Here is a 15018-nt window from a genome sequence, read left to right as displayed (position 1 = left end):
CATGTTCATGTTGTTATATACTTAGGTTTTTCCAATTCAGAAGTCTTTTTTTCTTGATAATGAAATATTTTTCCAAGGAAATGCTGAATAAATCTTTGTTGAAATACACTACATTGTTTTCTGTCAATGACCCTGAAGTAATACAGAATTTACACTTCAGTGGTTGCAATGCTCAAACTTGACAGGTAGTGCATTGTGTTTGCTGATAAAAAAAGAAAGAAAGAAAGAAAGAAAGAAAGGAGATATGGTATAAGTCTAAGTGGTTTTGTGTTTATTTAGTTTTGAGAAGAAATTAATTGGTTTAACATAATGGTGCCAAAGCACAAAGCCTAGATAGACCCCTGATTCTTCGTATTTTTTAAACTATTATTGCAGATGTCATGGTGTCTAAGTATATATATATTTTAAAAGTATCTGTCTCTTCTTTTGTGTATTATTTAAAGTGCCATAAATAATGGAAATACAAAACAAAGCTATCCTGGAATAGGGTGTTTTTTGAAGTGATGCTTTCATTTTGTTATGCAAATGTCTTCTTTTCCCTTAGAAAGAATGAGTATATCCAGAACTTTCTACACAACATTCTCATAATTGGAATTGCATTAGGGTTAGAACACAGTACTTCTAGAGGAATCAGTAGTAATATGCATGTTCATTTATATCATTAATGGAGTATTTAATGAGCTATCAAATTGAGATTGAGGTTACTATTAGATGCCTGAAGTATCAGAATTATTTATTGAAAGAAAATCTGTTTTACTTGTTCATGTAGAAGTAGGACAGTTGACCGGGCAATATGAACTATTGTAGAGCCTGGCTGAGTACCTGCTGTATGAATTGCTACTACATGAAAAATATGACTGTGTTGAAAAATAGCCTTTTCCTCCAGAATTGGTTTTAAATCTGCAAACTTATTTTACCTGTTCTTTAGTTAAGGGCACCTGGGTGGCTCAGTTGGTTGGGCATCTGACTCTTGATTTTGGCTCAGGTCATGATCTCAGGGTTGTGAGACTGAGACCTGTGTTGGGCTCTGTGCTGGGCATGGAGTTTGCTTAAGATTCTCTTTCCCTTTCTCCTGCTCTCTCTCTCTCTCTCTCTCTCTAAGAATAATAATAATAATAACAATAGTAATAATAATAATTTAATTAATATTTCAAAGTTCTTCATTATTAAAAGGAAGAAAAAGAAGACCTTGAAAATATAATACATCTGTTTTCAAGCAGGTCTACTTCTGCTTGAATCCAGAGGTACATATGGGGGTCAGAGCTACAAATGCACGACCAGATAAATAAAATAGATCCCTAGCCCCATTGAGTTATTTATTGAACATTTAAATACGTACTCTTAAAAGACATGCAAAAAAAAAAATTATCCTATTCTTGGAATACTTAGTAATCTAGTATATATCTAAATTGTAATTTGCCAACAGGCTAACTGGCTACATTTTTGGCTTTTAACTGAGTAATAATTTTTTCCCTGTAGTTCTGAGTTTTGACATATGCCTCAAGCCATGTATGGACACCATGAATCTTCACCTACTTCTGACCACTGGCCGTCACTGGTCATCCCACATCTGTCGTTTTGCCTGTTCTAAAATGTCACACAAGTAGAATATAGGAGAATGTTCTTAACAGTTTTATTCATAGTGTTTAAAAACTGGGAACAATCCAATGTGTAAATGCAATCTATGTGGATAAGATCCACAGATTTGTCATGTATAGAGCTGTCTTAGATTGTTGAGAAAAATTTAGGAGAGTAACAGATCTGTAACTTGGAAGAGAAGGAGAGTTGCCCTTCTATAAATAATATCATCAAGAATTCTTAGCACATCTTAATGAAATTAAAAATGAAAGGATGGAGAAAATATATTGATGAGGCTTGAGACCTCAGAGCTAATTATGTGAGTAAATTATCATTTTTTCAGTTAAAAAAACCCTATTTTTATGAAGCTTTTTCAACTTAATTAAGTGTGCCATAATAAACAAGATTAATTGCATACTAGCCAGGGAGAATCCTGGTATCCACAAAAATCAAAGATGAAAGTCAAAATCACAGGATAGATTAGGAAGATAATGTTGTCATCAATCAAAATTTGTCCCTTTAAGTTTGTTTAGCAAAGAAATATATTGAACAAAATTTTATTTTTTATGGGTTTGTTCTAACTTAACATTACTGGATAGAAGCAGCATTTTCAAAAGTAAAATCATTTCATTCATTTAACAAACATCTACTAGTCATCTCTTCAGCAGTAGACAACATGGAATGTACTAGGATTATAAAGATAAATCAAATACAATCCTGACTTTGGGTAAATCAGATTATGATCCAGAATATAGAAAGGCACAAAAAATGGATATAACAGGTGATAGATGCTACATTATAGTGATTAACATAGATTATTTTATCACTCCACAATATTCGTATTGAATATTGTGAAATAATTCTTCAACTCTTCAAATAGATGATAGAAGATTTGCCATGCCATACATTTTACACTCACCTCTAATTAAAACAGCTTACCATGTTACATTGTTATCTTTTGTTTAAATTTTTGTCTTCAACAATAAACACTGAGTTCTTCAAGGAGAGGGGTTATAATTTATTCATTGCTTAATGAAACAGAGTGGATACTTACTAATAACTTTTATGGAAGGAAGGACAAGCAGAGGCAGTGCATATATGGAAAAGGGTGGCCGTGTTACCTGTAGCTGAGAAGGATTTTTCAAGGATTAGTGATAACTAAGAGGAAAAAACACTTAGATTTAAGACAGAAAGATTAATAGGTAATGTCAGTAACTGAAAGGGAGAATAATTTTTAAGGAGAAATGATGTAATCTAGCAGAGTGATTTTGAGATGTTGACAAGACATCCTAGACACACTGTCCAGTAGAAGGCTGGAAATACTTATTTGGTAGTCAGGAACAAGTCTGGTTAAAGATGTGAACCTAACTGTCAAAATCACAGAGGTGGTACGGAAGTTATGGAAGACTAGGGAATTTCCAAGAAAGAATGCAAAAGGTGAGTTCAGATAAATTTCTAAATATTGAATCCCAAAGAAGAGGAAAAAGTAAAGGATTTGGAAGACTCTGTGAACTTTGCAAAGACTTTGAAGACTCATCATTGATATATTTCAAGAGAGAAGGGGTGAAAAGCTGGGAGGCAGGGGAGCATAATGCTAATCAAGCCATGGAACATAATTCCTGGGTTTAAATCCCAGGTCCATCATGTGCTCTTAGGCATGTCATTTAACCTACCTAAAACCACCCCCCTTCCTCCCTTCCTTCCTTCCTTCCTTCCATCCTTCCTTCCTTCCTCCCTCCCCCCTCCTCTTTCTTTCTTTCTTTCTCTTTTAAGATTTTATTTATTTATTTGTCAGAGAGAGAGAGAGCACACAAGCAGGGGAATGGCAGGCAGAGGGAGAAGCAGCGTCCCACTTGATGTGCAACTCGGTCCCAGGATCCTAGGATCGTGACCTGAGCCAAAGACAGATGCTTAACTGACTGAGCCACTCAGGCATCCCCTACCTTAATCTTTACAGTGCCTGTCTCATAGATTTATTTGAGGATTATATAATATAATTAGAAGAGTAGGACACATAGTAAGCACTCAATTCATGGATTTATTGACCTTTGTAAAGGCAATTCCAGTATTAGGGGGAAGATTCTGGAATCCAGAGAAGAGAGAAATAACACTATACGTTTAAAATTTGTGGAAAATTAAGTTTTTTGAAGTTTTTATTTTAATTCCAGTTAATATACAGTGTTACATTAGTTTCCGGTGTAGAATACATGATTCAACACTTCCATACATCACTTGGTGCTTATCAAAAGTGCCCTCATTACTCCCCATCACCTGTTTCATGCATCCCGCTCTCCGCCTTTCCTCCGATAACCATCAGTTTGCTCCCTTTAGTTGAAAGTCTGTTTCTTGGTTTGTCTCTCTCTACTCTCCCTCTCTTTTCCCCCTTTCCTCACTTGTTTTGTCTCTTAAAGTCTACATATGAGTAAAATCATGTGGTACTTGTGTTTCTGTGACTTATTTTGCTTGGTGTAGGCTAGTTCTATGTTTAAGTCTTTAAGGAACCTCCATACTGTTTCCCATAGTGGCTGCACCAGTTTTCATTCCTACCAACAGAGCATGAGGGTTCCTTTTTCTCCATATCTTTGCGAACACTTGTTGTTTCTTGTGTTGTTGATTTTAGCCATTCTAACAGGTATGAGGTAATATGTCATTGTAGTTTTGATTTGCATTTCCTTGATGATAAGTGATGATGAGCATCTTTTTATGTGTCTGTTGGCCATCTGCACGTCTTCTTTGGAGAAATGTCTTTTCATGTCTTCTGCCCATTTTTCATTGGATTATGCTATCAGGAGCTAATATCACAAACAAAATATACAGCTAGGGAAGGATCATCATTAACACTGTTCGCTATAAATTCAAATTTTATTTTCTTCTTGATAGTTGCATTTCTTATTGGTTTCATGTGTGATCTCAACATATCACTGTTATTTTGAATTTATGACACACCTCATAAAACACACATACCAGAGGAGGAAAACTATCAGTTCACCACTGTTCCTCTGTGGTTTACTTATGCTTTCATTACGGATATTCTCCTAATGTATAGATTGTTTTTAAAGGCACTTATCCATTTTATGAAACTTAACTTTTGTCTGTATCTAACATATGTATCCCATGTGTGTGAATTTGTTTAACAGAGCACAGGTAAGCAGCAGGACAGCACAGTAGACTGAGAACCAGCCAGTAAATGAGGGAACTGGGTCCCACCCCTTTGAACTGTGGAGCTGCCATTCTCATTCAAGTTACCCTGCTTATCCTACATTACTTCCACATCATCTGACACATTGACTCAATGAGAGTGCACACATTAGCCTGCACATGAATATTAATATAGCCTATTTTGTTTTTTCTTCTTTTGATTAAATCAAATATATTCAGAATTTCAAATGTTTTTTCTTATGTCCCAATGGATTGCCTAGTTCATCCTGTGAGGCGGGTGCATTCTATTTCAGAATCTATGGCTTTGGTAAAGAAAAGTCTCTGAAGAAGGGAAGTGACAGGGCCAGATGTGAATTTTTGTGATCATTTTGATCATTGACCCAAATTTAGCAATGAAGTTGTATTGAGAAAGACCACAGGCAGGAAAGCCAAATAAGAGGTTATTGTTTATTGATTCCAGGCCAGAAACTGTGAGGTATGGCAGGAGTGATGATATGATAGAAATGAAACTCAAAGTTCAAGTGTTGGTGAATCCTTAGTATTTGCTATGGTAGGAGAAAGAATGTGGATTCTTACTGATTCCTAACTGAAGCACAGTTGTTGGGTGTGTGTGTGTGTGTGTGTGTGTGTGTGTGTGTGTGTGTGTGTGTGTGTGTGTGTGTGTTTGTTTTGTTTTGTTTTTTAAACTTTTAGAACAAAAACTGAATTCTTATATGCTATGTTGCTTTTTCCAGGGGGGAATATCATTGGTGGTTTTATTCTTTCCTGATACCATGCCGTATTTGTTTTAGTGTTTTCATTCATTCTATAGATACTCCCCTGGAGCCTGGATCTGTACTAAACAGTGATTCTTTGCAAATATCAGATAAGGTTATCCTCAGGCCTGGTTTCAATTTCTTTTGTAATATGATTCTCCTAAAATGGAAAGTCAATAATTTTTCATCATGAAATTAAAAAAGTGAGGATTATCTTCCTGATACATGATAAATGTTATATGGAAATATAGGTGACTTCCCTCATGCCTCCTGTGTGTAGTTCATTGCTGCTGTGTGTCTTGCCTTTAGCTGGGATGACAGCAGCTCTGTGAGCAGTGGTCTCAGTGACACCCTTGATAACATCAGCACGGACGACTTGAACACCACATCCTCAGTCAGCTCTTACTCAAACATCACAGTCCCCTCCAGGAAGAACACACAGGTGAGAATTGTCTGCCTTCTTTCTCCAGTGCTTCTCCCAGGTTTACTCCCCAAACCGTTTTGTCTGAGATTAAAATACAGCATTTGAATCTGATATAATCGTATAAACAGAAGCAGCTTGTGTTTATGTATTAAACACATACATGGTCTATTGATTACAGGCCAACCCAAAGACTTACTGTTCCATATCTCTTTTTATAATATTGATATTTTAACCCTAAAAATTATTTTAATAGCCTCATTTTTAGATAGTTCTTGATTAATTTTATATTGATCTCTGAAATAAATCTCTTGAGAATGGTAAATCAAAAGTGGATATTAGATAATTAAGTTTTCTCTTGTCCTCCTTTCCCTTGTTAAATTTGACATAGACAATTCCTTCCTCTCTGGAGTATTTAATTTGGGGTTTTCTGCACGTATTTATTCTGACATTCTCTAATATGTGCAAGTGAGAATTATGTGGCCAAAATTAATGAAACTTAAATGAAGACATAGATAAAAATAGGAGTCTTTGGAATTCTTTTGAAATATAAATCAGTGCTGCCTTTTTTTTTTTTTTTAACCAGTTATCTGAAGGTACATTCCAGGGCCTATTCACACTTTATAGATTTTTCTGCCCAAAGTTTCTTTGTAATATTTTCCTCATAGCTGAAGACAGATTCAGAGAAACGTTCTACGACAGATGAGACATGGGATACTACCGAGGAGCTGAAAAAAACAGAGGAGGACTTAGACAGCCATGGGGATGGCGCTGGCAAGTGGAAAGGTGTTTCCTCAGGACTTCCTGAAGACCCGGAGAAGACGGGACAGAAAGCCTCCCTGTCCATCTCCCAGACAGGTTCCTGGAGAAGGGGCATGTCTGCCCAAGGAGGAGCGTCATCTAGGCAGAAAGCTGGAACGAGTGCACTCAAGACCCCGGGTAGGCTTGTCACTTCACAGCTGTTATGCAAAAATGTTTTAATTTACAGTTTCCATTCCATCTTTGTTCACGTTAATACGAGTTTTATTTTTAATTAAATCATATTCTTCTCTGTATAGTTATTCTTTTCCATGTAAATTTCACATACTTTACCATATAAGTCCACAATAATATAACAATCTAGGCGTTCTTGAGGGAGCTCCATTATAATTTGGGGCTATTGAGTGTCTTTATTCTGCCGTAGTCATTTCTGTTCATGCGGAAATAAAAGAAATCGGCTTAATAAAAAATAAGATTGCTTTCCTTCTGCCTTCCTTATGAAAGTTTGGACTATTTATGTTAAATATGCCACTAAATTTCACTACCACCACTGAGAGGCAAGAGCAATCACACTAATGTGATGAGTTGGAAGGCTGGAGATTTGAAACAGCATTTGTGAATTATACTTTATGAAAGAAGAGAGTGAAAGACTTCTGCCAAATTGTACTATCTTTTTTTTTTTTTAAGATTGTTTCCCTATTTTTAAAATGGTGCCTAATTTTAAATAGTGCCACGGGAGGTATTGTTGTACCAGAGGCCTCTAAGTAGAAGCATCTTCCAGATATTCAAATGAATTCTTTTTCTAGCACTTAGCTTGATAAGATTAAGTGCTATCCTGATAAAGGAAGAGAGTTGTGAGATATAAGACAATAACAAACTGTAAAAATATGTGTTTTCATTTTATCTCCTACATCACTCGTCACATTTCCTCGAAGAGCCATATTTTTATAGCTTTGTAGGCAATCCTCTCGATATGTTAAAGCTCGTACCTATTGAGATCTAAATAAATAGATAGAAACTGAAGTAATTTAAGATGTATTCACATTTTTACACGTCGTTTACAGAAAGATTACTGTGTTCATCAAAAAGCACAGGCATGTATATCTGTGTATTTCTCGTTAATTAGGGAAAACGGATGATGCCAAAGCTTCAGAGAAAGGCAAAACTCCCCTAAAAGGGTCCTCTCTACAGAGGTCTCCTTCAGATGCAGGAAAAAGCAGTGGAGATGAGGGGAAAAAGCCCCCATCGGGCATTGGAAGATCAGCTGCTCCCAGCTCTTTTGGATTTAAGAAACCAAGTGGAGTAGGGTCATCTACTATGATCACAAGCAGTGGGGCAACGATAACAAGCGGGTCGGCCACCCTGGGTAAAATTCCCAAATCTGCTGCCATTGGTGGGAAGTCAAATGCAGGGAGAAAAACCAGTCTGGATGGTTCCCAGAATCAGGATGATGGTGTGCTGCACGTGGGCTCCAAGACCTCCCTCCAGTACCGCAGTTTGCCTCGCCCTTCAAAATCCAGCACCAGCGGTATCCCCGGCCGAGGCGGCCACAGGTCCAGCACCAGCAGCATTGATTCCAACGTCAGCAGCAAGTCGGCTGGTGCCTCCACCTCGAAACTCAGAGAACCCACTAAGATTGGGTCAGGGCGCTCGAGCCCCGTCACTGTCAACCAGACAGACAAGGAGAAGGAAAAAGTAGCAGTCTCAGATTCAGAGAGTGTTTCTTTGTCAGGTTCCCCCAAATCCAGCCCCACCTCTGCCAGTGCCTGTGGGACACAAGGGCTCAGGCAACCAGGATCCAAGTATCCTGACATTGCCTCACCTACGTTTCGAAGGTAAGAATGTGTAAAATGATGCTGGAAAAATAGAAAATGCTATACTGTAGGATTCATGGGAACTGTTTAATAAATATAAATAATCCACGTGTGTCCTAAATCCTATATCCTAAATGTATGTTCTAAAGTTCATATATCTTAGATTCTTTTAGTTTCTGAGTGCAGTGAGTTTCAAAGAGCTGATCTTTTAAATAGCTAGGGGAAAAAATGGTGTTCATTTTGAGAAATGCTCAAACTTCTCAGTCCCACTATCCGTCGAATATTAGCAACACAAACAGCATTTATAAGAAACTTAAAAATAGATGGCAATACCGAGGGGTAGTAATAAAATAATCACTTGTAAAGTTTCTGTAGATTTCCATCTCTCCTTTTCACAATTAAAAATAAAATAAAATAGGTTTTCATGACTATTGGTATTCGTTTCCAGTGTTTATGATCTTGCTGGCTCTTAATGAGTCAATGATCATGAATGTAGATGAAACTGTTTTCCTTGTAAGAGATTAGATTGGAAAGATTGATGTAGCACCATATCTTAACATATTAATGAAAATCAAGGTATGATATCATGGACAGAATTTGAAAACAGCTGGATGTTTCATATAGGGTAACAACTCTGGGGTGGGTGAGGATTCGTAGCTTCATCAGCTTTCTGGGTAGGACTCTGATAAGCAGTATAACTTGGTTACTGTATAGGGACTATCTTTAGTACTGAATGTGTGGACTATGATTGCTTTAAATACTAATATATTTTAAGTGGCAAGAAAATACATAGCCCAAAATACTTGGGACAAATGGTTAAACCTCTCTGGTTCTGTTTTCTTGTTTATGAAATGATAGAGTATGATTTAGAGTCCACTATATGTTAAGTATTTTAAATGTTTGTTTTTATTACAATGAATAAACCAAGAACCTTGATAACTGGGAAATAAAGGGTCTTGGGATATTTACATTTCAAGCGATCTCAGATACATGATTGTTTGAAAGCCTAGATGTTATATTCCTCAGTAGAAATATTAATTCTGCAAAACTGGCTTTTTGAAATGTTTATTCTCATTGGAAAGAATAATGACTCGTAGTGGGAGTAATTATTTCTGTTGTTTAAATAAAAGCCAATAGTGCCCTCCAGTGGCCCATTACCTATGAAACAATTTCTCATATTCGTCAAAATATTTCACTATAGGAAATACAGATTTCATTGCAACTTAATTAGTTAGTAATCATTACGCCATTACTTCATATCACTTTATTTCCATATTTACATAAATTCGATTATATCATCTGCTCCATTTACAAAACTAAAATGTTTTCTGAACTGAACTCCAACATCTAAGTTAGCACCAACTATGTTTCAAATCACTATTATAAATATGTACTTGAATAGCCCTGGCAACGGACATAAAACCTCTGGTCTCTCTTGAGGAAAATACACACAAACCAACATGTTGCCAACAGTGTCCAATCACATTTCTAACCGACTGCCGTCACTCAGGCCACCAGATAAGTAACATAATCTCCAAACCTTGCCTTAAGCACTCCTTTTAGTTTCTGAATAAACTGTTACAATGAAAAAAAGGAAGAAAAAAAAATTTAAGTGTTATGTACCGAATGCGTAGAAGTTGTTTCATTATAATGGTTCTGTAAGTAGGTAACAGCAAGTGTGCTCAAACTCTTTAATTTTCTCGAAAGATTCTGATGATCACTTAACCTGTGAAAGCCAAGGATTTTCATGTTTGATCTACTTTTATTTTGCCCCTTTCCTCCCCACCCCCTGGGTGGCAGCCCAGTACCAACTTACACTTATGGTGATATGAGAGATTTTTTGGCACGAGATTAAGAAGTTCGAGCTTATAAAGTTCAGTAACATAGAGACAGGAAGTGCTTGGCAGCTCAGACGCCAAAGCACACTTGGCTCTGTGTACTGTAACCCTAGATATTTAATGTGGATATTAGTGTCTTGGAACAACTGAAGTTGTTATTTGTTTTTCTTTTAGGTTGTTTGGTGCCAAGGCAGGTGGCAAATCTGCCTCTGCACCTAATACTGAGGGTGTGAAATCCTCCTCAGTAATGCCCAGTCCTAGTACCACATTAGCGCGGCAAGGCAGTCTGGAGTCACCGTCGTCTGGTACGGGCAGCATGGGCAGTGCTGGTGGGCTAAGTGGCAGCAGCAGCCCTCTCTTCAATAAACCCTCAGACTTAACTACAGATGTTATAAGCTTAAGTCACTCGTTGGCTTCCAGCCCAGCATCGGTCCACTCTTTCACCTCAGGTGGTCTCGTGTGGGCTGCCAATCTGAGCAGTTCCTCTGCTGGCAGCAAGGACACTCCAAGTTACCAGTCCATGACTAGCCTCCATACGAGCTCTGAGTCTATTGACCTCCCCCTCAGCCATCATGGCTCCCTGTCTGGACTGACCACAGGCACTCACGAGGTGCAGAGCCTGCTCATGAGAACGGGTAGTGTGAGATCTACTCTCTCAGAAAGGTGAGCTTTCCTAGAGGCATTGATGAAGTCTTCCCCCTCCTTCCTCTCCACGCTGTGCCTACCCTCCTCCCCCACCAAATTTCCTTGATGTCAGTGGGAATGCCACTCTGCAAAGGAATATAAAATTAAAGGGATAGAAGATAAAGGAGGCTGGGCCTTTTGTTTGCTCTTACTACCAAGTTCGTAGAACGAAAAAAAAAGCCATGAAGAATAGGGTAATTGTATAATTAAGTTTCTTAATATGAATGCATACATATGTACCAAACAGGCAATTTGAATGAAATTTGAAGCATATGTTTATGTATTAAATGATGTCTTCTCAAGACATGTTAATGATTTGGCCTAAGCTCCAAGACAACGAAGCTCCTTATGATAATTTGAGCATTTTTAAAGACTGTATTTAAATGGATTTTACAATTATGCTCTGAGCAATATGTTAAGTTTGCTTTATTAGTGCTTATATAGGAAAAGAGCAAAAAGATCACTGGGGAATCGTAGTTGAGTTGGAAAAAAAGCCAATTGTCAGCTATGAATTCTTAGAGAAAATTAATAACACCAGTAATATTTTTAATAGGCCTCTTGAAAATAAATCATTTTATAAAGTGTTTCCCATTGGTTTAAGCAGGTTTTTTTTAATTTACAATGAGAAACATAAAGAGGTATTCTTTACTGAATATGCTTACCAGAAAGTGTCACTGTTAACCAAAATGTCTTTAGATTCTCTCACCCCAAAAATCCTTTCTCAGGTATTTTGGTGCTGACTCCTTCCTCCTGGAAAATGTCCTGAATTGCCTCTTTTCCCAGATAAACTTAATGTTATTTGTTTCTTGACACACCTAAAGCTTTTAAAAATGCTGTTGGCCACACATCTTAGTTGTGTTGTTTGTGAAAGCACTACCAGCCACTGGAAATGCCCAATATGGTTCCCTAAGCTTTTGCTCAGTCTGTTACTGAGGATGACCTATCACCTCTTTTCCAGACTTCCAGCCTGAATTCTAGATTCATTTTTTTAAAAAACATTGACTAAAGCTCTTACCTAGACTCTTACCACATGGCACTAGTTGTCCCTCAATCTAAAATTTCCCACTGTTCTTCCATTTCTCTTGTCTTTGTGAAATGTAAAACATGGCTTCCCTCCCACTCTACCTCTTGGTGTCCTCATGGACACAGACAGCCATGCCCATGAGACATCCCCTGATAAGAGAATTATTTATATTCTCTAAATTCTTTCTAAATATTTATGCTTGATAGTTCCTATGGTAAGCAGGTGATTATAAAATAATGTTTTTCTTTATCAACAAAAAACTGGGCCAAGAGACACAAGACAAACATGGGGGATAGAGACTAAACTGTAGCCATTTGCATCTGTGTCCTTTCTAGTTTTGTCATTATAGATAGCATATGTAAAGATCAACTATATACATGAAAACAAGTACTATTTCATTTAAGTTTCTAGCTCAGAAATTAGGCTTCCTCCAGCATCTTGGATTTAAGTTTCCACGCTTTAAGGTAAATGGGCACTTTCGTATGTCATTTTTAAGACTTGTAACAAGTAAATCAAATTGTATTGAAAATCTGTTAACAACCTATAGTTTTAACGAACGCATCTTTGATTGTATACTGATATGCGAGGAAGCCAAGTAACAATTTCATAAGCACATGCAAATAGGTCATTATTTATTAACCCAAGTCACCTTCCAAATTACTAATTTTTTAAATCACCAATATGGCTGCATTAAGCTGACCATTTAGCCATCAACCTATTTCTCTAGCCTTCAGATATTAAAAAATCAGGTATTGGTGGTTCAGTGGTAGAATTCTTGCCTGTCAGGTATCAAAAAACCAGAAAAGTAGACAACTGTTTGTAACCAAGTAAACTTCAAATCAAACCAGAGAATAAATTGAGTTTTATAGATACAAATGTAATGTTAGTATTTTACTTTTATCTGTATTTTAGCAGAAGCCAACATACATTTTCATTTACAAATACCCTGGCAAATATGTAGTCACAAATTTTCTTTAAGTAAATCTTCTTATTGTTGATCAGTTTTTGAAATAGACCAGCTTTACAAATGGGAGTGTTCCAGTATTAAAAATAACCAGATAAATGATTTTTCTAAAATAAACCTTAGGCTAATTTAAAATAAATTCATATTTTGCCCTTGATTCTTAGTGCAATGTATTGATGAATAGTAAAGTGTGAAAAATAAAATAACTTTCCTAGGTATAATATATGATATAAATATTAATTAATTCCTCTCAGGATATTATTGGTTTGAAATAATTTTTGATATGAGAGGTTGTACTTTTTCTTGGGAACAAATTTGCAGGTAATAGCAATTTATTCTAATCTTTAAAAGTATATTCGAGAAAGTTTATGACCTATTGAAGAGAAAATAAGATCATATGAGAGATCCAGTCTTAATTAGAATTAAGCAGCCAGCAGAACGTTGGGAATGCTAAGGAAACGAAAGAGCCACACCTGACAGAAAATGTGCTAATGTGTAAATATTGCAAACAAAGTAATTAGAGTGATATGATAGAGATGTGCAAAAGTTCAGGACTTACCTATCTACAATTTCAAAATATTTTACTGATATATTCATATCTTAATATTATTGAATCAATAGTTTTTCATAAAGCTTTTCACTTGGTTCAAATTCCTTTTTCATTAAAATGTCATAAAATAATAAATAATCACAAAAAATTCTTCAATAATTTTCCCTCCAGCTGCTCCAAATCATGGGTGGCCCCTGAGCCATAACCAGTTCCCAGTTATTTTGTTTAGTTTGTTTTGCTTTTTGTAACCTAACCAAACTTTTTTTTTCCTTACCTAATCAAACTAAAAATAATCTAAAGTAGTAATAAACTTTACACATTGCTGGCTTGTTTGGAAATACCAGCTCAAGTAGCCCTGCAGAGCTTCTGTTGGCTTGGAACAGACTGGGCCTGACCTCCTCAGACTGTTGGCTAAAATCCCGGCTCTCCCTCAGTGTTGCCACTGCCTGCTGGGTCCTTGCAGGCATAGGAGCTTGTGACCTTTCAGGGTGTGTGGGAAGTGTCTACATTATAAAACGATTAGTATCCAGATTCAAACAGATATTTCTAAAGTTTTAAAGAACTTATATTGGCCAATTTAATTTTTTTTTATTTTTCTTTCATTAAATTCTCTGCATGATATAAATACATGCACTTTAGACAATTGATAATTATGGCAAACAGTGCCTATTTTCAATCTCCTTTGCAATGTCAAGCTTTAATAAATCTGCATGTGTGAAAAAGATAACCTTTAAAATGGCTCATGACCATATTAATGCTTTAGCTTGACTATAGTTCCTATTTATAGGTTTTTCACATTTGTTCAATCTGATTCCTTTTTGTTTGCTTATGCACACCATGAAAAAACCTTATGTAGTCAAAATGTATACTAGAACTGGTGTCTACATAACAGGATATTTACCTTATGTGGACATTCCCAATAAATAAAGTCATTTAATGTCTTTGGTTGCTTTCTACTGCAGTGCTAAATAATGGAGTACACATAGAAGAAAACATTTTAGCTTTGATTTTGAGTGATTAATTTTCAAATCGATGTGTTTGCATTTGTGTTATATCATCCCCATTTTGCATATCCTGTGTATTTATTTTGATCATTGGAGGTTCTACTGGAAAAGAGCTATCATTCCTCAAATTCAAATTAATTTTGTTCTTTGGTTATTCACATGCCAGAAATTGTAACAGAAATCCCTAGACTTGTCCCACTTAGCTGTTGACACCCTCTTCTATTTTTAGAGAGGCCATTTCTCATTTTCTCCAGACACATCCTTTCATCCCTTTCTATGGCCAGTTGAGAATTCTTTAAAATAGAGCCTGATAAAACTTAGAGCCTTTTAAATACCTAACTTCGAATTTCCAAAAGATGGCATAGATTAATTCTATTAAATATTTAAATAAATGGTGCCAGAAACATTACATTTCAAGCAGATATTTATTATATTTTTCTTTTCTTCTATACAAATGGAATGATCTGA

The 15018-nt window shown here is 36.3% G+C and overlaps 1 protein-coding gene across 2 annotated transcripts in view; it reads left to right on the top strand.

Moving 5' to 3' along the window:
* Positions 1-15018, top strand: part of LOC111142108 (neuron navigator 3) — a 387056-nt gene that overhangs the window by 287617 nt on the left and 84421 nt on the right. For both annotated transcript variants that reach the window (XM_022495074.1, XM_022495073.1), the window contains exons 13-16: positions 5802-5934; positions 6582-6852; positions 7799-8507; positions 10499-10987. In XM_022495074.1, coding sequence (XP_022350782.1) covers positions 5802-5934; positions 6582-6852; positions 7799-8507; positions 10499-10987 — 1602 coding nt within the window. The remainder of the gene's footprint in view (positions 1-5801; positions 5935-6581; positions 6853-7798; positions 8508-10498; positions 10988-15018) is intronic.

The sequence above is a fragment of the Enhydra lutris genome, unplaced genomic scaffold (genome assembly GCF_002288905.1).
Source record: "Enhydra lutris kenyoni isolate GAN:26980312 unplaced genomic scaffold, ASM228890v2 scaffoldscaffold7, whole genome shotgun sequence".
NCBI classification, from domain to species: Eukaryota; Metazoa; Chordata; class Mammalia; order Carnivora; family Mustelidae; genus Enhydra; species Enhydra lutris.
The sequence above is the reverse complement of the archived record's forward strand: the minus strand, read 5'-3'. Positions and strand labels throughout refer to the sequence as shown.